General features: G+C 43.8%; 1 protein-coding gene across 3 annotated transcripts in view; it reads right to left on the reverse strand.

The window, feature by feature from the left end:
• TACC2 (transforming acidic coiled-coil containing protein 2) overlaps nt 1-23,668 on the reverse strand; it is a 316,371-nt gene that overhangs the window by 185,337 nt on the left and 107,366 nt on the right. For all 3 annotated transcript variants that reach the window (XM_038757663.1, XM_038757664.1, XM_038757662.1), the window contains exon 6: nt 4,773-4,898. In XM_038757663.1, the coding sequence (XP_038613591.1) occupies nt 4,773-4,898 (126 nt within the window). The remainder of the gene's footprint in view (nt 1-4,772; nt 4,899-23,668) is intronic.

Consider the following 23,668-nt stretch of genomic DNA (forward strand, 5'->3'; position numbering starts at 1 on the left):
ATCAGAAATGTCTGCCTAGGCACCAGAAGTTTCTGACAAATCAACATCCGGCCAGCAGATCCTCTCAATGAGCAGCGGAAAGGCTGAGGAGAGAGTCAGCCCAAGAACTTCAGAAAGGAAAGATGGTCTGGAAAATTTTACTGTCATGGAGGGAAACCCCCTCAGTTTTTCCCTTAGTTCCCCTGGGCTTGCCCTCTTTGCCTATCTTTCCAAATATACTGTCATCCCCATTCATGGCAGAGCCCTGAAATGTCTGGGATTTTATGATCTAGTGGGATCTGGAAAAGCAAACTAGTCTTGCCTTCAATTAGAGGGTGCTCCTAGTGCAGGGGGCATAGCAATGTAATTGTGTATGAAATTTTTTTAAAAAAATCAGAGCTATAGGGGATAATTGCATGCAAAATTCTACAAAGCAGGGACAGGAAAATTCCTAGGTAAAAGAACTAAGCAAGTTCCAGTTGCTAAACAAAACTCCGGGGGGCGGGTGGGGGGGGAGAGAGAGAGAGAGAGAGAGAGAGAGAGAGAGAGAGAGAGAGAGAGAGAGAGAGAGAGAGAGGGGAGAGTGAGTGAGTGTGTATGTGCGCACAAGCACGCTTGGAGAGCCAAACTGTGCGAGTGAGTACCAAATCAATCAATCAATCAATCGTATTTACTGAGCGCTTACTGTGTGCAGAGCACTGTACTAAGCGCTTGGGAAGTACAAGTCGGCAACACATAGAGACAGTCCCTACCCAACAGCGGGCTCACAGTCTAGAAGGGGGAGACAGAGAACAAAACCAAACATACCAACAAAATAAAATAAATAGAATAGATTTGTTAGCCTCAGAAAAACAGTATAAGAAAGCAGAAAAACAAAATCATCTGAGTCTCGGAATCAGGTCCAGTAATGAGCAAACACATAAAAATTAATCAGAAATCAGCTGGGCTTCAAAGAGATGCAAGCTTCAGCTGTCAGGGTTTGGGTAAAGATTTATTAAATATAATCTACAGGATGTTCTTTGCATGTGCTTTTTGGCAAAGTTCTGTGAACATGGCAGCAACCTCCAGACTTCTTAAGAGTCAACTACTGATCAAGACTTCAGATCAGAAGTTACAGTCAGAGAAATATATTATATTCAGAATCTTATGCTTGGCAAACATTTGAAAGTTGTTAAGGAGGACCTAACAGGAGGAGGAGGAGGAAATGGAAAATGGCTGTTCAATCTATTTTATTTCGGTTAAGTTAAATAGAGAAAAGAAAATGCATAAAGTGGATATTTCATGCTGTTATTCTGGGGGATTTCCTGGGAACATTTGAGATTCCTAGCTAATACTTTATTAGCAGTTATCCTTGAAAGTGGCTAATCAAGGAACAGGTTGGCTGTCCTCCTTAAGGGAGCAGCATGTTGAGATTTTTGTACTCCCCCTCTGGAAGAGGGCATTGTCTTAGTTCCTCTGCTACAAGGACAACATTCATGCTACTTGGCCTGTGTTTACTTGGGAAATGTCTTTTCCGGGTGGAGCAGGCAATATTCTCTCCTCTCCTCTATTCCGTTAAGGAAGCAATATCCCTTGGTGCTCACCAAGAACTTTGGATTAACTCCATTTTCACTCTCTTTGCCAACGGTGCTCTAGGAATCAAAACAGAGGCCTAGGCTAGAAAACCCAATATAAGGTCCTCTCACTCAAACTCACAACGTGCAGCAAATTTTACATGAGGTCTCAAATATATGAGTCCTGAACACCAATTTTTCTTTTTCATCCACTGTCTTTTACTAAGTTTCTTCCTTTGATCTTCAATCTAACCTATATTTCCTTCAATAATCAATTATTTATTAAATTCAGAGCATGGTACTAAATGCTTGCTATAGATAAAAGTAGAAAAAGACCTATGATCTCTTAAGAGTGAAAAAAGGACAAAACAAACCATGTATTTCTCAAAAATTAACTGTGGTCACTCAATTTTGCTTCAACTAAATAACTTCTTGAAACGTTTTCCACTTTTGTATTTCAGTAAAACAAATATTCTTCTAGGATTGGCTTTGCTGTCTGGGGCAACCAAGGTGTTGGCTTGGGGGTTATTTGACTCCAACTTTTGTCCTACCTTGTGGATCAACTTTCTTTTGAAGGCTCCTTGTGGGCAGGGATTGTGTCTACCTAATCTACTGTATTGTAGTCTCCCAAGTGCTCACTTCAGTGCATTGCACACCATAAGAGCTCAATAAATACGACTAATTGATTGATTGACTGATTGATTGGGTCTGACCCAGGGCCAGCAGAGATTAAGTCAGTCATGATTCCTCTATAAAAGTGTGAGTCGGGAGCATTTCCCATTTCTGATTTTCAACATTAAAAAAATACTTGACCCTAAAATGCACAGCCCGGATCCTACAGCTTCTGAAATCCACCCTCTCCCTTTGCCCCAGTTTGATACTATTTGTCCCTGATCATCCTGTATCTACCCCGGGGCTTAGCTCCATGCTCAGCACATAGAAAGCACTTCGTCATTACCACCTTACTGTTCTGAATACGTACAAACTCATAAGAATGTTTGGTGAACCTGAAACTCGGTTATTTAATGCTTTTGTCATTTCCAGACAAATTTTTAGGCAGGTCTGATAGATTAGTGAGTAACTTTTTATAAACCACTTCAACCAATTTAATAACATCAGGGCCTTATTAGAGATTGGCTGTGGGCAAACACTCTCAAACTGTTTTTCCTTTCAAGGGAAATTAAAACTTTCTAATGAAAAGGCAACTGTAATTCTGGAAATTTATTTATAAAAGGGTCAGTTGGCTACAGCCGTGTTCCACCCTCACACTGGAGAAGCCGGTCTTTTCTGAGTGGACAGACATGTGACCAATGGGTGAGGCAGTTTAAGCCTAGTGGAAAAGCACCAGGCTACACGTCTGGATTCTAGTCCCAGCTGTGCAACTTGTCTGCGGTGAGATCTTGGGCAAGACACTTTTCTGCTCTGTGCCTTAGCTCTGCCATCTGTAAATAAGTGTTTTTTCCCTCCCGCTTAGACTGTGAGCCCCATAATTGTCTCTGTTTGTTGCCGAATTGTACTTTCCAAGCGCTTAGTACAGTGCTCTGCACACAGTAAGCACTCAATACGATTGATTGAATGAATGAATGAATGAATGAATGAATGAGGAACAGGGTCTGTGTCTAGCCTGATCATCCTGTATCTTCTCTAGCTCTAAGCTCAGTGTTCAGCACATAGTAAGAACTTAGTCGATACCACATTATTACTAGGAAGAGAAGCAAGGCTATCTACAGATGAGGCAGCACAGATTTTCCCAGGAGTCTTCAGATTGTTTCGTGAATAGTCAAAGTCTCCATTATTAACTAATAGTTTCATTTTTAGTAATCCCTGAGGTAGATTCTCCTTCCACAGCACCCATGAGGATGACCTTTGTGTGAGGCAAAGGTGTCGTGCACTAGCAGTACATAATGGGATTTTCTGGGTTTGGGATAGCGGTGCCCCCTGCAATCATGCAGAGTTAAACTCCCATGCCTTCTAAAATGGGGAAAGACTTGAACTCAATAGTTTCACCATTTTTGAATGATAAAAAAACATTCAGAATAATGGTAGTGTTCTTTGGAATATTGTGATTATTTTTGTTTCTTGCAATGAAATGACTAGGTCCATTCTTAAGCATTAAGCAAATCACCTGCAGAACGAGTACTTACAGCTTCACTGATTTTTTTTACGATAACAATTTATACTCTTATACAGGATCCCCTGTGGGGTCCAAGGAGTTGAGATGAACAGGCACAAAGTCAAATTGGACATTTCAGGAAGGTTCAGATTCTCCCTCCAATGCCCTCTCCACCCTTTTTTCAGACTCTCCTGGGCTAGGGAAGACCACACTGCACAGCCTGACAAGGCTGAATTGGAAACGGTCCAGACTTTTGTTTCCAGAGGGTGCTGATCCTCATGAGCCAGGGTTTCAGACATGTGAAGCACACCCCAGTGAGCTGAAACTGTAACTTCCAGGAGCCTAGTAATAATAATGAAAATAGTATTAAGCGCTTTGTGCCAAGCACTGGGGTAGATACAAGGTAATTGGGTGGTACACTGTCCCTGTCACACACAGTGCTGGGCTACTGGTTTGAGCCAATGGACTCATGTGCCACTGAGGGGGCTCTGCTTCAGCCAGGCAGGGCTAGGACCTAGTCCAATTGAGCCTGGGGTCCGGGACGTGATCACGTCTCTAAAGCAGTATATGTGGGAGACTCTCAATAGATTTCGGAGGATGGAATCTAATTCAAAGGAGGCTCTTAAAATTGAAAGAAAAATCACAGTGAGCTAAGGTAGCTCAGGAAAGGAAGCAGTGTGGCCTAATGGATAAAATATCGACCTGGGAGTCAGAGGACCTGAGTTCTAATCCCAGCTTCACCATTTGACTGCTGTGTGCCCTTGGGTAATCACTTCACCTCTCCGTTCTTCAATTTCCTATACTGCAAAATAGGGATTCAATGCCTATTCTCCCTCCTACTTGACTGTGAGCCCCATGTGGGACATGGATTGAATCGGCCTAACTTGTATCTATACCAATGCTTAGAACAGTGCTTGATACATAGCAGGCACTTAACAAATACCATTTAAAAAATATCCACTATCTATTCAAATCTGTGAGCTGGTTATGGGCTGGGATTGTCTCTCTTTATTGCTGTAGTGTACTTTTCCAAGTGTTTAGTACAGTGCTCTGCACACAGTACGCATTCAATAAATACGATTGAATGAATGAATGAATGAAAATTTCAGAACCAGAACCTGACTTACCTAGGAGTGGTCAACCCCGAGGAGCTCTGGACAGCAGTGTCACCACAAAGAGGAGGAACATCTGAGGACTGGTTATCTAAATCTGCAGAAGAAGCCAACTGAGTGGCATCCACTGCTACTGGACAACTGGAAAGGAAGATAAAATAATAGGATTGATTAGCTATTTAATAGGAACCATCTAGGCATAATGTTGCTGTAACAGAAAATATTTTTATATGAATACTTTACTCCAGGACTACACTGATCTCCTCTAGGAGTCCCAGACTCTGTGGGCCAACACCTCCCTTCCCCACTGACCAGTCAGTGCTATTTATTTAGTGCTTACTGAGTGCAGAATGCTTGGGAGAGTACAACTAGAGTAAGCAAACACATCCCCTGCCCTCGAGGAGTTTACAATCTAGTGAGAAGGAAGATGGCTAATCTCATACTTTGGAGAGAAATCTCAATCTACTTTTCTAAGATAAGCAGAGAAGCAGCATGGCTTAGAAGAAAGAGCAAGGGCTTGGGAATCAGAAGTTGAGGGTTCTAATCTCAGCTCCACCACTTAACAGATGTGTGACTTTGGGCAAGTCACTTAACTTCTCTGTGCTTCTGTTACCTCATCTGTAAAATGGGGATTAAGACTGTGAGCCCCACATGGCACAACCTGATTACCTTGTATCTACCCCAGCGCATAGAACAGTGCTTGGCACAAAGTAAGTGCTTAACAAATGCCATTATTATTATTAAGATATCAGAAACATTTGGGATAATCTAAGCACACTACACAAAGCAATTTTTTGCATAACATTTGAGGGGAGAGGGAATCCATATTCCTCATGGCACAAGCCCTGTCTACTTGTATTTGATGCCTGAAAAAGTAAACTGTTTCCCATTCCTATCAATCAATCGTATTTATTGAGCGCTTACTGTGTGCAAAGCACTGTACTAACCACTTGGTAAGTACAAGTTGGCAACATATAGAGACGGTCCCTACCCAACAGCGGGCTCACAGTCTAGACGGGGGAGACAGACAACAAAACAAAACATATTAACAAAATAAAATAAATAGAATAAATATGTACAAGTAAAATAGAGTAATAAATACGTACAAACATATATACATATATACAGGTGCTGTGGGGCAGGGAAGGAGGTAAGGTGGGGGGATGGAGAGGGGAAGAAGGGGGAGAGGAAGGGGGCTCAGTCTGGGAAGGCCTCCTGGAGGAGGTGAGCTCTCAGTAGGATCTTGAAGGGAGGAAGAGAGCTAGCTTGGCAGATGTGGGGAGGGAGGGCATTCCAGGCCAGGGAGATGATGTGGGCTGGGGGGCGACGGCGGGACAGGCGAGAACGAGGCACAGAGAGGAGATTAGTGGCAGAGGAGTGGAGGGTGCGGGCTGGGCTGTAGAAGGAGAGAAGGGAGGTGAGGTAGGAGGGGGCAAAGTGATGGAGAGCCTTGAAGCCGAGGGTGAGGAGTTTCTGTCTGACGCGTAGGTTGACTGGTATCCACTGGAGATTTTTGAGGAGGGGAGTAACATGCCCAGAGCGTTTCTGGACAAAGAAAATCCGGGCAGTGGCGTGAAGTATGGATTGAAGTGGGGAGAGACAAGAGGATGGGAGATCGGCGAGGAGACTGATACAGTAGTCCAGATGGGATAGGATGAGAGCTTGAACGAGCAGGGTAGCGGTTTGTATGGAGAGAAAAGGGCACATCTTGGCAATGTTGCGGAGCTGAGACCGGCAGGTTTTGGTGACTGCTTGGATGTGAGGGGTGAATGAGAGAGCAGAGTCAGAAGCCAGACTGGAGGGGGTCGAGGAGAGAGTTGGTGTTGAGGAATTCGAGGCAGCACGTGTAGGTGACTCGTTCAAGGAGTTTGGTAAGGAATGGTAGGAGGGAGATGGGGCGATAACTAGAAGGCGAGGAGGGGTCAAGAGAGGGTTTTTATAGGATGGGAGAGACATGGGCATGTTTGAAGGCAGAGGGGAAGGAACCAGTGGAGAGTGAGTGGTTGGAGATGGAAGTTAAGGAGGGGAGAAGGGACAGAGCGAGAGATTTCATAAGATGAGAGGGAATGGGGTCAGAAGCACAGGTGGCCGGGGTAGCACTTGAGAGGAGGGAGGAGAGCTCCTCTGAGGATAGTGCTGGGAAGGATGGGAGAGTAGCAGAGAGCGTTGAGAACCGGGGGGTTGGAGAAGGGACAGTGACTCTGGGGAGCTCAGACCTGATGGATTTAATTTTATTAATGAAGTAGGAGGCCAGATCGTTGGGGGTGAGGGAAGGAGGAGGGGGAGGAACCAGGGGTCTGAGAAGGGAGTTGAATGTACGGAAGAGCTGACAGGGATGATGGGCATGGGTGTCAATAAGGGAGGAGAAATAGTTTTGTCTGGCAGAGGAGAGGGCTGAGTTAAGGCAGGAAAGGATAAACTTGAAGTGAACGAGGTTGGCATGGTGTTTAGACTTTCACCAGCAGCGTTCGGCAGCTCGAGCATAAGAGCGAAGAAGGCAGACAGTGGCAGTGATCCAGGGCTGTGCGTTAGTGGTACGAGAGCGGAGAAGGGAAAGGGGAGCGAGTGAGTCTAGCTGAGTAGAAAGGGTAGAGTTGAGAGCAGTAATCTGATCATCAAGATTGGGTAGAGAGGAGAGGGAGGCGAGGTGGGGAGTGAGGTGCTCAGAAAGACGGATGGGGTCAAGAGAGTGGAGATCTCTGTGAGGGAGTAATATGGATTTAGAGGGGAAAGGAGTGTGAGTGAGGAGGCAGGTAAGAAGATTATGATCAGAGAGAGGGATTTCAGAGTTGGTGAGGGTGGACACAGTGCAGCGGTAGGAGATGATGAGGTCGAGGGTATGACCAAGTTGGTGAGTGGGTGAGGTGGGATGGAGCAAGAGGTTGGCAGCGTCAAGGAGAGATAGAAGGAGGGCGGCAGAGGAGTCACCAGGGATATCCATGTGGATGTTGAAGTCTCCATTCCTAGTGGCCCAGGGGTCCAATTGAAGGCATTCACATAACAATAATAATAATTGTGGTATTTATTAAGTGCTTACTACGTGTCAATCATTGTTTTAAGTGCTGGGAAAGTCACAAGATAATCAGGTTAGACAATCCCTGTTTCACATGTGCGGCTCACATTCTAAGTAGAAGTAGAAGGGAGAACGTTTTACAAATGAGCTGAGGCACAGAGAAGTTAAATGACTTGTCTAAGGTCAGAGAGCAGGCATGTGGCACAGCCAGGATTAGAACCTAGGCAGCAGGCAGCAAAAGGAGGAAAAAGCAAAGAATGCTCCAGACTGTAAGCTCGTTTTGGGCAAGGAATATGTATGTTTCTTGTTGTATCATACTCTCCCAAGCACTTAGTACAGTGCTCTGCCTACAGTAAGTGCTCAATAAATACAACTGATTGACAAATGATGAGTCCTCTGAGTCCCAAGCCCGTGCTCTTGCCACTGCTCTCACATTATGCAGGGTAGTGGGACTGCAAAACTATCAATCATATTCTTAGAAGTCATCTATCAAAAAAATCACGCAGAGTTTAGCCACCAGCTGCTGTCTAACAGCTGCAGGCAGCATACTATAAGTTTAGTCAAATGAGCAAAAGGCGAGCCTGATATTTGGTCTTGGAACGTTCCTTGGGGAAAAACTGTCTCCAGCAAATGTGTGGCCTGCGGCCTGAGACACTAGCATTTATTTCACAGGGCTCCTCTTGGCCTTAAAGTGAAACGTTTGTCAGTTTACTGTGAGACAGTGCTCTGCACATAGTAAGCGCTCAATAAATACGATTGATGATGAGACAGGGAAGTTTCAACTATTGAGTCTGGAAATATCTGTTCAAATCCATTAAACAATGGAAATGCTCTGTGTTGCATCACACATCTTTGTAAGTCGTTTACAGTTCCTGATATGGGCTCAGTCTGAATTTGAGGGAAACTAATGAAGAAAGAAGAAAAATCCAAAGGGTCCTTAAGTAATACTCTTTGAGCACTTGATATTCATCCTCCCCTCAGCCCCACAGCATTTATGTACTTACCATTAATTTATTTTTTTCATAATTAATGTCTGTCTCCCCCTTTACACTGTAAGCTCCTTGTGGGCAGGGAATGTATCTAACAACTCTGTACTCTCCTGAGTGCTTAGTACAGTACTCTACATGCAGTAAAAGTTCAATTAATACTAGTGGTTGATTGACTAATCTCTGAGAAAGACTCTAAACATCTTCTTTAAAGATCCCACGATTGGAAATGTGAGCTATACCATCATTCATTGTTGTATTTATTGAGCACTTACTGTGTGCAGAACACTGTCTTAAGCACTTGGAAAGTCCAATACAGAAACATTCAGCCAGACACTTTAAGATTAGCTCGAAGGAAAAGTTCAACTGGCATTCCAACGGGGGTCTCAGTCTCACCTCAAAATGCCAGTGGGGGGAGAAGCTCTGCCTCAACTGGCTCAGCTAAACTGTCCACACTTTCAGAGGGACTCATAAGAGGTCTCCACTCCGCTCAAGTTTGTATTTTATTTCTGAGATCAGGACCTCTTTTCAGGAATATCACTGTTATTGTTGTATTGTACTTTCCCAAGTGCTCTGCATATAGTAAGCGCTTAAAAAATGATTGAATGAATGAATGAATGAAAACAGAAAGGTGTAAACAAATACATTTTTTTTTTAAAAAAAAAAAGAACAACTGAACAGACTGGTTGAATCCACATATTCAAATGCATTTTTGAGTGACTTTTCTGTGGAGAGATAGAGAAGCAGCATGGCTTAGTGGAAAGAGCATGGGCTTGGGAGTCTGAGGTCATGGGCTCTAATACTGGCTCTGCCACTTATCAGCTGTGTGACTTTGGGCAAGTCACTTAACTTCTCTGTGCCTGTTAATAATAATAATGCTAATAATAATAATGTTGGTATTTGTTAAGTGCTTACTATGTGCCAAGCACTGTTCTAAGCACTGGAGTAGGTACAAGGTAATCAGGTTGTCCCACATGGGGCTCATAGTCTTCATCCCCATTTTTAAAATTTACCTTGTATCTACCACAGCACTTAGAACAGTGCTCGGCACATAGTAAGCATTTAATACCAGTATTATTATTATTATTATTATTATTTATTATTATTATCAGAAATACTCATGGGGCCCAATCATCCTCTGCAGACACAGCACTACCTAGTGCCTAGAGAAGCAGCATCACCTATAGAGCACGGGCCTGGGAATCAGAAGGCTCTAGGTTCTAATCCCGGATCCACCACATATCTGCTTTGTGACTTTGGGAAAATCACTTCACTTCTCTGGTCCTCAGTTACCTCATCTGCAAGGTGGGGATTAAGACTGTACGCCCCATGTGGGACAGGGACTGCATCCAACCCAATTTGCTTGTATCCACCCCAGCACTTAGAACAGTACCTCGGAACATAGTAAAGACTTAACAAATACCACAACTACCATTACCAATTACCATTACCACTGCCCAGAAAAGCAAAACATGGACCTACTGAACCCACTTCAGTCTGGCCTGGGGAGCCTCATGACGATACCTGAGCTTCCTATTTTCCAGCCAGTCACTCTGTAATCTGGGCCAACATGGCCAAGTTATCCCTAAAGTTATGCTTCTTGAGTCAACCTCAGTGGGTTCTTTTTTTATGAATTTCAGGAAGGTGGCAACAGATTGGGGTTCCTCCAGACCCATCCTTCTCCCCACTAATCAAAGATTGTACTCTTCCATTCCTAAGACCTTGTCTTTTCCCTTCCTCGAAGGTGGACAGAGGCTTGGTTGGTACCTTTGAGATTCCTCATCTTCAGTGGTAAGCAACACTCATAAAACACAAGAGGCTTTCATGCTATACATATTCGATATATTTCTATGATTTGTGCAGTAGAGATTGTAGCAGAAGAACCCATACTTTGAATACCTCATTTGTACAGTTGGGCAAATTCAATGATAGATAACATCATGTCCTGAAAGCAAATGGTATTGGTTCTAGACTGTAAACTCCACTGTAGGCAGGAAATACGTCTACACCAACTCTGTTATACTGTACTCTCCCTAGTGCTTAGTGCAGTGCTCTGCACCCAGTAAGTGCTCAATATATATGACTGGTTGATTGACTGGTTCTGCCAAATCCCCATTTTCTATGATGGAAGGAAACAATAAATTCCCACTTTCACCCCATTTCCTTCCTCAACAACCTTATCAGAACTCTGTCAACCAGAAAAATGGATTGATTTCATCTGCTTTTACATCAGTGTACAAGCAATTATTGAGCACTGTCAAAAGTCTGAAACTCAGGCAGCAAAAGGAGGAAAAAGCAAAGAATGCTCCAGACTGTAAACTCGTTGTGGGCAAGGAATATGTATGTTTCTTGTTGTATCATACTCTCCCAAGCACTTAGTACAGTGCTCTGCCTACAGTAAGTGCTCAATAAATACAATTGATTGACAAATGATGAGACCCTGAATAATTAGGAGTTTATTTGCTTGTCAGGAAATGGAGCGGGGTCTGAGAGCTAGTTGGACACTCCTTGAAGTTCTTTCAAAAAGTGGCCACCAAGAGTGGAAAAGGCAAGGGTAGAGCATGGTATTATCAGCTGTCTGCTACTCTATTCATTTTCATTTGCAGTTCACCTTTGTGAAACCAAATCAAAATGAAGTATACACTGAAAAGGAAGAAGGCATAAAACCATGTCACTATGTGCTTTAAGGAAAGCGATCTACCTCTAATACAGTAATTAAAATAACATTTCCATTTATAAACAATAATTTTTAGATTTCAAATCATACCCACAGTTATCTTCCTGCACTCTTCACTCGGAAGAATATTTCCCTGAAAACTTTATTTTTCAACAAACTCCTCTATGAGATTTCATAATCCCCAGGATATTTTGTGTCATAATCAGTTGCTCTGGAAATGTTTCTTGGCATAATAAACAGAGGACTGTGGCCACAGATAGAAAGGACTGATTCTGGCTTCACCAGAATCTCTCAGGAGCAGATAGAGTGTGAGCAATCTACAATTCCTGTTTAGGAGAAAAGGCTGGGGTGGGAAGGGGGAGTACTTTGCAGCTGATCTCTGCCAACATCTGCCTTAATTTGTCCTCCAGCCTCGGGCAAATCTCCCAATCTATCAATTCTCCTAGGACTTGAAACTTCCCCATCTGTAGAAAAAGATTCTTAAGTGTCTCCAGGGGGAGACAGAACTAAATATGGACACATAGCCTGCCACAGGAGGAGCACACACTGGGAAGGGAACACACAATGGGGTGGAATGCACTGAATGTGATCTGGGGCAAGACATTTCACTGCTCTGCTCAAGTTTCCCTTTAAAATCGAGATAGGGTAATCTGTCCATCCCCATTTTACAGGGAAGATAAACGTATACATATGCAAAATGGTTCTAAGTTCACAGGGAGAAATGAGTGTGATGATATAAAACCAAGATATTACGTCATTAATACTTTATGAGTTTAATTCTGTTCTGTGCAGTGGCAATGGATTAATGATTTTAAAGTACTTTCAACAAAAAGCTGGGGAAGGTAGAATGATCTATCAGTAATATTGATGGAGCATCTTACTACGGGTTGAGCACCGTACTAAGTATTTGGGAGAGCACTAAGGCGTTAGAAGACACAATTCTTTTTTTTATGGTATGTGTTAAGCATTTACTATGTGCCAAGAAGTTCTAAGATGTGGGATAGATACAAGGTTAATCAGGTTGGACACATTCTCTCTCCTGCAGAGTCTGACTGCTAGGAGGGAGCATGATTTACTCCGCATTTTACAGATGAGGATGCTAATGCACAGAGACGTTAAGCTTGCCTGAGGTCACACAGCAGACCTCTAGACTGTAAGCTCATTGTGGACAGGGAATTTGTCTGTTACACTGATGTGTTGTACTTTCCCAAGCACTTAGTACAGTGCTTTGCACACAGTAAGCACTCAATAAACACAATGGATTGATTGATTGAAGTGGCAGTTGGCATTAGAACCCCATCCCTCTGACTTCCAGGCACATACTCTTTCCACCAGTCCATGCTGCTTCTCACTAAGAAACAAGGCTTTCTCAATATCGGCCTTCACAGAGTTTACCATCTAGCAAGGGAATTATGGGTGGCTCTGATAAGAAGGCTATGGTGAGTCCTTCCCCCACTCCCAAACTTCTCCCCGCCTCAGTCTGTGCAGAGAAGCAGAGGGAATAGGCAAAGGCTTTAGTCCCATTATTAGGGGGAAGCTGCTGGTCACATTAGGCTTGTGAGATCAAATCATGGGTCAGTGACTCTCTGCAGGCCTGTGGCTTCACTCCAGCTGGCAACCTCAGATTCTTCAACAGTGTAAAAGAGGATAGTCAGAGGACAGGCTAGCAGACCCTGGTCAAACATGTGGTAGATATTAGTCCTTGGAAACACGCAGATTAATTTGGCCTCATATTCATCCCCACTGAGCTGATGGAAGAAATTCAAGGTATTAAGGAAAGGGAGAAAATGAAGCCAAAAATGATGCCTTAAAAACAGAACAATTTCTACACAAACTATACATACATTTTTAATTGCCTCAAGGGATCAATATTTTCATTAGAGATATACCAAAATAGCAATCTTCCCTTCATGCTAACATAGCAAAAAATTCAATTTAGTTCTGCAAACATCAAGTAAGCCCCAAGGCATGACCACACTTGAATGGTCCCTGTAGTGCAGGTGACATATTGTAACCTTCAGCAGGGCCCCCTCCGCCCAACGCCCACCCGAGACATGAAAGAGAAGAATCCAACCATAGGCAGAGAAAGGTTCTTTCATGAGTGGTGTCTGACCCCCAAGATGCCCAAAGGGGGGGATGGAAATGGTAGAAACCAGAAATTAGTGAGAGGAAGACAGTGTGACCTAGTGGTTAGAACATGGGACTGAGAGTCAGACGATGCAGAAGACTCCCAGTCCCAGTTTTTTCACTGTCTTGCTGTGTGACCTTAGGCAAGTCACTTATCCTGTCTGGACCTCAGTTTCCTCACCTGTAAAATGGAGGAGAAACCTGCACTGCCTACCTCATAGATTGTGATTTTTATGTGGGAAGGGACTGTGTCCAATCTGATCAAGCATTTAGCACAGTAAACCTTTATTAAATAACAGAAGCAGCAAGGCCTAGCGGAGAGAGTCTGGGAGTCAGAGGCCCTGAGTTCTAATCCTTACTCTGCTACTTGCCTGCTGTGTGATCTTGGACAAGTCACTAAACTTCTCTGTGCATCTGTTAGCTCATATGAAAAGTGGGAATAAGATTGTGAGCCCCAGGTGGGACATGGACTAGTTCCAAACTGATTATCTTATAACTACTCCAGACCTTAGTACAGTGCCTGACACATAGCAAGTGCTTAAACACCACTAAAAAAATAAGAGGAAAAAAAACTGACAAATGGTCTTTTGTCCCCTCCATGCCATTTTAGGGTTATCATTTCTCATTCTAACATTCCTAATTCTATTCCGTAATGGAAAATAAAATTCATTCATTCATTCAATCATATTTGAGCGCTTACTGTACACAGAGCACTGTACAGAGCACTGTACTAAGCACTTGGAAAGTACAATTTGACAACAGACAGGGACAGTCCCTACCCAATAATGGGCTCACAGTCTAAAAGGGAAAATCCTGGACAGAAATGCGAGCTAAAAAATATGAAAACCAGTGAAGATGTGAAAACGACAAAATGAAGATCCAGAATAGGAGCAAATTTTTCTCCAAGGCCGTATTCTTTTTGGCAAAATAAAACACTTAGTACTTATCACTTTCATTAACATTTCAAATCTACTTATTAACTCAAAGATTCAGATATTAACACTGACAGCTAGCATTTGACTTTATAAAGAAAGCTACAGTGGATCACGTTGCTGTTTTGTCCCACGAAGTTTCCTCCACTGCCCTGGAAAAGAATTTACCTAATTTTAAAGTTTCAAACACACAGGACATCCATTTGAAATTATTTGAGTTAACTCTACCAAGCGGCTGTCAGCACACAATATATTCTGAGGGTGGCGGAGCCACTGAGAGACTTCATTCTCTTCTAGTAAAAATGTAAACCTTTCCAGCTAATTGTAACTAAATCTGGTGAATCTGCAGCTGATGAAAGACTCCCTGAAAACACTGACTGAAGACAGAATTCCATCGAACACGCTCCTCTGTAAAAAAAAATTAACACTTTCAGTTTACGGTGAAAAAAGTGTCACTGCTTGAGAAAGATAAAGTGACCTCAGTTTACAGGCCAAACAAATACACTTTCAGTTTACGGTGAAAAAAGTGTCACTGCTTGAGAAAGATAAAGTGACCTCAGTTTACAGGCCAAACAAAATCAGCATTTTGTTTTTCTCCCCTTCTCCCCCCACCCACCCCGCCAAGTCCAAGTGGTTATCTTCTTCCAAACTGGGGGGGGGGGGAGGCATTTACTTACACGACTTCCCTGCCGCCAGTTCAGTGTACTTACCAACATCAAGAAACAATAATAACCAGGGTTGAAGTTTTGAATCATCACCAGCTTTAAAGGCCACACACTCCAAAAAAAAATAATAAAAATCCAGCCCACATTTCTTAGGGAAGTAATTTCTAAACATCCACCGTTTCCATTGGGGCGTCCAAGTCAAAGAGCCACAGGGAAGTCTCCTTTCCCATGGTCCCTGCTGAACCCACTGCGAGTAAAAACTCTTCCAGGAGAAGCGAACAAGCTTTGCTGGGCTCTGTTTGGGGGCTCTGCTCCCTCCTAATTGTCGGGGCTGCTGGAGAGAGAGGGTGGAAAACACACAAAAGGCTAATGGATATAAAACTGCAGCCGTCTGGCAGGAGGCTCCTCCCCCGGGACTCCCGGAGGAAAAGGCCTGATCCAGCCCTGAGACAATCGCTCCGGCAGTGTCAGATCCCCGTCCGGACCGTGCACGGCTGCTTGGCCCCTTCTGCATTTGGACACGATTGCAACGGTCCGAAACTCCAGGAGTTCCTGTTTGGGGTGCATCTTGTTCCAACCAAATGGACACACACACACACAATCCATAGGACTATAGTGTGTGTAACTGTGTTTGCCAAGGAGAGACACGTGGTTCTCATTCTTCTCTTCCGGAGTGTTTTGCCGACTTTCTTCCAAGATTTTCTGAGTCATGGCTGGGCTGTTTTTTCCACTGCACTCTCCGCTGCACATGGCAGCAGCCCGGGAAGACCCAGGCGCACGAAATGATTCAAGAAGGAGTAAGGAGGGAGCTGGGCAGACTGTGCTTCCAGAGGTCTGGAAGACTGCAGAGAGTGGGAACCTTCTCATTTGATTAGGGGAGAGTTCAGCCCAGCTTTAACAAACAATGTGCTCTAAAGAGAGGGAAGAACTAAGGTACTTGTTTACTCATGTAAAATGATATCCGGCCTTTTCTTTCTCGCACTGTTAAATGTTCCCACACTATTAAATACCCCACTTCCAAAACAATGAACTGTAGCAGTCCTCCTACAAAAAAAAAAGGGGGGGGGGGTCCTTAGGAATGTTTCAGTACCACCTGATTAACCCTATCCATGCCTCCTTAGACAAGGGATTTACATCCACCATGATTAATGTGAATTTTAAGCTCATTTTCTTTCAGGGAGCTAATCATACAGCAAAATATCCACAAGGCCCTGGAGATATACAGTCTTTATCCCTGTTTCTGTTTAATTTTGAGGCATAGGAGCAAAAGAGGAATCAATGAGTGAACTTTTAGTCCTCCCATTAAAGCAATAGACCCTCAGCATGATATTATTTAAGCATCCCAAACTGTGCCATCAATCATATTATTGAGCCCTTAACTTTGTGCACTGCACTATACTAAGCGCTTGGGAGAGTACACTATAACAACCTGAAAGGTTTCCCTACAGTCATCCTCTCTGATGTCAAACAAGGAACTGTCCTGCTTTCCACGGACACATTAACCACAATGATGATAATAGCAATAAAGAATTCACCTTTGTATAGGTTCCTGAGCTGCCCAGCACCCATCATTCCCTCAGGATTAATGTAGGTGGTGTTCTGCACCAGCTGAGAAGGTCAGGACATTGGAAACAACCACCCTGAACCCTGGAAAGGACATGTTAGGGTCCCAGATTCGGTTGGAATGGAAACCCTTGGATCACAACTGTGGCAAATCAGGCAAGAGTATGGCAGCAGGCCACCACTGTAAAACTAATAATAAGTAATTGTAGTATTTGTTAAGCACTTAGTTTGTACCAAGCAGTATACTAAAACCTGGGTAGATAGAAAATAAACAGGTCAGACACAGTCCCTGCCCCATATGGGGCTCACAGTCTGGTGAGGAGGGAGAACAGGAATATAATCTCGATTTTATAAATGAGGAAATAGAGGCCTAGATGAGCTAAAACACTTGACCAAGATCATCTGGCAGGCAAGTGATGGAGCTGGATTTAGAACCCAGGTCTGCTTACTCTGGAGCTGGTGCTCTTCCCATTAGGCCACACTGTTTCTCCACTGTCATCGTGGCAGTTCTAGCCCATCCTGAGGTTGAGCATGAGGGGGTTGTCTGGCCCAACTGAAGATATCCATTTCCAGCTGACCTAGATAGGCCAGAACTGCTGGAATGACCAGGTGCCTGCTGGGATTACCACTTCCTGGTTATCCACTTCCACTCAGGCAGGAGGAACAGAGGACAGAGTTGCTTACCCACATGGAGAAGCACTGTGGCGTAGTGAAAAGAGCACAGGCCTGGGTGTCAGAGGACTTGGGTTCTAATCCTAACTCTGCCAGGTGCCTGCTGTGTTACCTTGGCCAAGTCAATTAACTTCTCTTTGCTTCAGGTGCCTCATCTATAAAATAAAGAGTCAATATTAGTTCTCCCTTCTACTAAGACTATGAGCCCAACATGTGAAAGAAGGATTGTGTCCAACCTGATTATCTTGTATCTATCCCTGTACTTAGTACACTGATTGGCACATGCGTTTAATCAATGCCACATTTTTTATTATTAACTGGTACATCCTGAGCCTTTTGAGAGAGTGTGAAGATAGCTAGAAACAACAAATACAAGAAAAGTGTGAAAATCAGAAAAGTGGTGGTGTGTAGGATATAAATGGGGAGGAAGTTCCAGACCAGAGGGAGGATGTGAGCCAAGGTCCAAGGATAGAGAAATGAGTAAATGACTAATCAGGAGGCAATTACTGTGTAAAGGTGAGGTGAGGTGTGCCAAATGGCTGAGCCCTCTTCCATTTCCTTGAAGTTTACGAAGGAGCTGATGCATCTGGCTCTGAGCAAGCCACTCTGGAGAGCATAACAGAAGCTTCAGGAATTCTTGCAGGGAGGCAATATTGCTTGGGAGTGGGAGAAGCTCCCTGCCTCCTCCATTCAGTATCTGTGCTTCAGCCTGCCTGTTCCTGGTTGTGCTGGACCCCATGGAAATGCCAAATCTGGTTGGCCCATAATTGTGTCCACACACATCCTTTTCTATTGAGCATTACAATGTGGCATCCCGGGCCCCCACCCTCTAGCCACCCAGTCTGGGTTTCGGGGGAGGGGGTGAAGCATAGGTGATGTTGATGATAATGATGATAATAACACTTATTAAGGCTGACTATGTGCCAAGCTTAGCAATAAGGTACATACAAGATAATGGGAATGTCTCACCCAATCTCAAAGTCTAAGAGCCTAAGACAAAGGAAGAACAGGTGTTTTATCCCCATTTTACCATCAAGGAAACTAAGGCACAGAGAATTGAAATGACTTACCCAAAGTCATTCATTCAATCATATTTATTGAGTGCTTACTGCATGCAGAGCACTGTACTAAGCAGCAGACAAGTGGAGGAGATGTAACTAGAGCCCAGGTCTCCTGACTCCTAGTCTTGTGCTCTTTCCGTTAGGCTATGCTGCCCTCTATTAGGCTATGATGCCCTCTATAGTCTGAAGGAGGTGGATTTTAGGTATTGGAACTTTTCGGGGAAGTCTGGATAAATGATGTAAACAGTGAATTGAATTTGTTTATTCAGCAGTTTAATCCTAAAAAGTCATCTTCACATTAGTAGCCCCTTTTCTGGAGACAGAACTTTCCAAATATCCTTACTTCCCCTCCTGGTTTTCAGTTAACTCCATCCCAGACCCCTCCCTCTCAGATACCATTATTTATGTCAGTGCTCAGGCTCTTGCAGCTATTACAGTGTGCAATTTACATCTGCTTATATCCCTTATTAGATCCAGGATCATGTAATTTACTTCTGTTGTACTTTCGCAAAAGCCGATATAGTGATCTCCACCCAGTGGGGACTCAGGATAATGCTAATAATAGTTGATGACATTGAAAGGATTTGGTGGTGATTAAAAGTAGATATTAAAAGACATCAGTAACTATAAGCTCTTAACTGATGAAGGCATAGACTGATGAACAAAATTAAATTAAGGAAAAGGTCATCCCACTTCCAGGTCTTCCAGGGAGGCAGTAGAATTAATATGATACAGTGAACCTCAGGGAACCCCAAATTGGGTGTGCTAAACTGAAAATGTGTTATATTGAAACTGCCACTGCTTTAAGTGAGGAACAGTGGATCTAGGTCTTTGAGAAGCAGCATGGCCTCGTAGATAGAGCATGGGCCTGGGAGTTAGAAGAACCTGAGCTCTAATCACAGCACCTCCACTGCTGTGTGACCTTGGTCATCAGTAAAATGGGGATTAAGACTGAGCCCCATGTGAGATATGGATTATGTCCAAACTGATTAGCTTCTTTCTATCCCAGTGCTTAGTGGAGTGCCTGACACATGGTAAGCATTTAACAAATAACATGAAAAAAAGGTCTTTAAACTGAGAGATTTGTTAGTAGGGTGTTGGATCAAATAAAAAGTGGGTGCCCACCAAGGACAGAAAGAAGCCTTACTAGAGTGGAAGAAAGACAGTAAAAACAGAAAACTGAATTTAGAAAGGTTGCCCAAGTTTATCTTGCAAAGAGATGAGCTGACAGTTATGCAAAAGAAAGGGAGAACTAAACAATTCATAGACTGTGAGCCCCTCTTGGGATGGGGCCATGTTACTACCTACCCCACAGTTCCCACCTGTGTACTCTTTCCCAGGGCTTTGTACAATCTTCTATACACAGTAAACTCTTAATAAATGCTGTTACTACTACTACTAGCAAGGTACAAGCAGTATCATTTAAAAAAAGCCCTCTTGCAGCCAATCAGCACTCAAAGTCTCCAGCACTTGGCTAAAATAGTATTCTTAGGAACTGTTTCTGTATTTTCCGCAGGCACTGAAGTTGCATAAAGAATAGCTCCCAATCTACAAAAATGGCCAAACCCAGAGAAAAACAGTGTTTCTTTCAAATGGCAGTAAAACCCACAATGTTGAATGGAATAACTAGGTTCACCTCCCATTTCATGCTTGATTAAAGGGGGGTGTGCAGCAGTGCACTTTGGTGTACTATTCCAGGCATAGCCTGGATACTCGTGTAGCGCAAATCTATCAGTGGTGTGATCAACCGTGTTTACACTTCCTAGTCAGCCCAAGGGCCTGCTTGATTTGTGGTAGATGCCTGAAGGTCCTGGGCACTCTGGGTTGCTCCCCCTTCTCATGCCAGTCTACCCCTCTAGAGTCTGCCCAGAGGCTCATCAGAACACAGCAGACCGGGAGGAGAGACCCAGGGCCTAGAACGGTCTGAAATGTAGGTAAATCAGATGGTAAATTGGGGTTCAGGGGCAAGACCTGGCTCTATGGTTATAATCCTAGCTGCACTGGCCTCTCTTCATTAATGCTTTGTCAGTATCAAGCATACATTGTTCTCCAGCTCACTGGATCCCTGGAAGACTTTACCCTAAAAGATGCTTCTCCAAAAAAATCTCACCCCACACAGCCACAAACAACATCTCTTCATGGGCTTTCAGGAACTAAAGGGGCCCCCCACCCTCAAAAGGTCACCCTTTGTATCTAGGCTGAACAACTCCTAACCCCACTAGATTGATAGGACCTTTCCTGATTTTAAAGACCTTCTCTGGGAGGAGAGTTCGACTTTATTAACTCTCTCCACCTTCAAAGCCTTATTATAAAACGCATCTCCTCCAAGAGGCCTTCTCTGACTAAATCCTCATTACCTCTTCTCTCACTCCCTTCTTCATTGCCTTTACACTGGGATTTCCATGCTTTATTCACCCCTCCCCACATCCGCCAAGCTAGCTCTCTTCCTCCCTTCAAGGCCCTACTGAGAGCTCACCTCCTCCAGGAGGCCTTCCAGACTAAGCCCCCTCCTTCCTCTCCCCCTCCTCCCTCTCTTCATCCCCCCCCCCCGCCTTACCTCCTTCCCTTCCCCACAGAACCTGTATATATGTTTGTACGTATTTATTACTCTATTTATTTATTTTACTTGTACATATTCTATTTATTTTATTTTGTTAATATGTTTTGTTTTGTTGTCTGTCTCCCCCTTCTAGACGGTGAGCCCACTGTTGGGTAGGGACCATCTCTATATGTTGCCAACTTGTACCTCCCAAACACTTAGTACAGTGCTCTGCACACAGTAAGCGCTCAATAAATACAATTGAATGAATGAATGACTCCCGATAGCACTTATTTACAAATTCATAATTTAATTTATTTCTATTAATGTTTTTCTCCACCTCTAGACTGTAAACTCATGGAGGACAGAGAATGTGTCTACCAACTCTGTTATATTGTACTCTTCTAAGCGCTTAGTACAGTGCTGTGCATATAGTAAGCACTCAATGAATTTGATTGATCGATTGATGGATTTACAGAAGGTGATGGAAGAGAACTGAACCTGACTTCTGGATTCTCTGCATAACATTTGTTCAAATCTATACTGTGGATAGAAATAAGTCTCCTAAACACCTGTTTTTACAGCAGCTCTAGAAAAATAGTCTTACAAGTCAATGAGTCTTCCATATTGGATTCACTTCTCCATTCTCAGTCTCGTTCCACAGCCATTTACCAAAAGCATCTTCCAAGTCCTATGCTACCCAGCCGGAGCTCTGAATTCATCCATCTAACCACAGGGAGATGCTCTATGGCCATGGACCTGGGAGTCAGAGGACCTGGGTTCTAATCCTGGCTCCACCACTTGTCTGCTGAGTGACCTGGGCAAGTCACTTAGCTTCTCTGTGCCTCAATTACCTCATCTGTAAAATGGGGATTAAGACTGTGAGTCCCATGTGGGACAACCTGATTACCTGGTATCTACCCCAGCATTTACTGCACACAGTAGCCTCCCTTCAAGACCCTACTGAGAGCTCACCTCCTCCAGGAGGCCTTCCCAGACTGAGCCCCTTCCTTCTTCTCCCCCTCGTCCCTCTCTCCATCCCCCGCATCTTACCTCCTTCCCTTCCCCACAGCACCTGTATATATGTATATATGTTTGTACATATTTATTACTCTATTTATTTTACTTGTACATATCTATTCTATTTATTTTATTTTGTTAGTATGTTTGGTTTTGTTCTCTGTCTCCCCCTTTTAGACTGTGAGCCCACTGTTGGGTAGGGACTGTCTCTATATGTTGCCAACTTGTACTTCCCAAGTGCTTAGTACAGTGCTCTGCACACAGTAAGCGCTCAATAAATAAAATTGATTGATTGATTGATTGAATGAATGAATTTAGAACAGTGCTTGGTGCATTGTAAGCACTTAACAAATACCGTAATAATAATAATAATAATTATCATTATGGACTGGAAATAGATACTTGGTAGCAGGCAGGGTCAGCCCATGGGTGCACTGAATTGGGGCAATCTTGCATGCCCAGTACCCTGTAGGCCCCACCTCTTCCCTTTTCCAACCAAGAAGTAAAGCCAGAACAGGCCCAGTCAGTTCCAGAAACAATGGCTCCTGGTTTAGCTATCCACAAAGGATTAGAGTCATTTTGAACTATGACCTGTTCTTGGTCAAAACCCTCCAAGATGATTGGATAAGACAATGTAGTTTCTCGCCACCTCATCCGTTGTTCATTCATACATTCAGTAGTATTTATTGAGTGCTTACTGTGTGCAAAGCACTATACTAAGCACTTGGGAGAGTACGATATAATAATAAAGACACATTCCCTGCCAACAATAAGCTTACAGTCTAAATGGTTGGCTTAAACTACGTCATTCAGCAGCCTATTCATTCATTCATTCAATCATATTTATTGAGCACTTACTGTGTGCAGAGCACTGAACTAAGTGCTTGGGAAGTACAGTTCAGCAACAAAGAGAGACAGTCCCTGCCCACACCAGGCTTACAGTCTAGAAGAGGGGAGACATACACCAAAACAAGTAAACAGGCATCAGTATAAACAGAATTATAACTATATACACATCAAAACAATTAAACAGGCATCAATATAAATAGAATTATAGATATATACATAATTGCTGTGGGATCGGGAAAGAGCAAAGGGAGAATGCGAGGTGATGCAGAAGGGAGGGGAAGCTGAAGAAAAGAGGGACTTAGTTTGGGAAGGCCTCTTGGAGGATGTGAGCATTCAGTAGGGCTGTGAAGGGGGGGAAGAGTGATTGGCTGATTTGAGGAGGGAGGGCATTCCAAGCCAGGGGTTGATGGTGGGACAGGCGAGATCTAGGTACAGTGAGAAGGTTAGCACCAGAGGAGATGGAGAGGGGAAGAGGGAGGTGGGGTATTCTAGTGAGGTGGCTTCTACACCTCCCACAGTGGCCTCTCTGTTCCCCTCCCCCTGATATTGCCCCTTTTGGAGCCGTCCTCTGCCTCCTCTCTGTTCCCCAGAGGGGCAACACCATGGGGGTCGGGACTAATGGAGGGGAATGCCCCAGGTGGGCATGACCCTCCCGATGAACTAGGACAGAGCCACTTCAGCTTTTCTTCCACCTCATCCCTTTCCAGGGTAGTGGTGGGCATGACCCCCACAGAAGAAGTCATTCACAGAGGCAGCAGTGGGCACGACCACCCCAACCCTGAGGAGCCAGACATGGCATTATTAGGC

This window comes from Tachyglossus aculeatus, chromosome 16 (assembly GCF_015852505.1).
Source record: "Tachyglossus aculeatus isolate mTacAcu1 chromosome 16, mTacAcu1.pri, whole genome shotgun sequence".
Taxonomy (NCBI): Eukaryota; Metazoa; Chordata; class Mammalia; order Monotremata; family Tachyglossidae; genus Tachyglossus; species Tachyglossus aculeatus.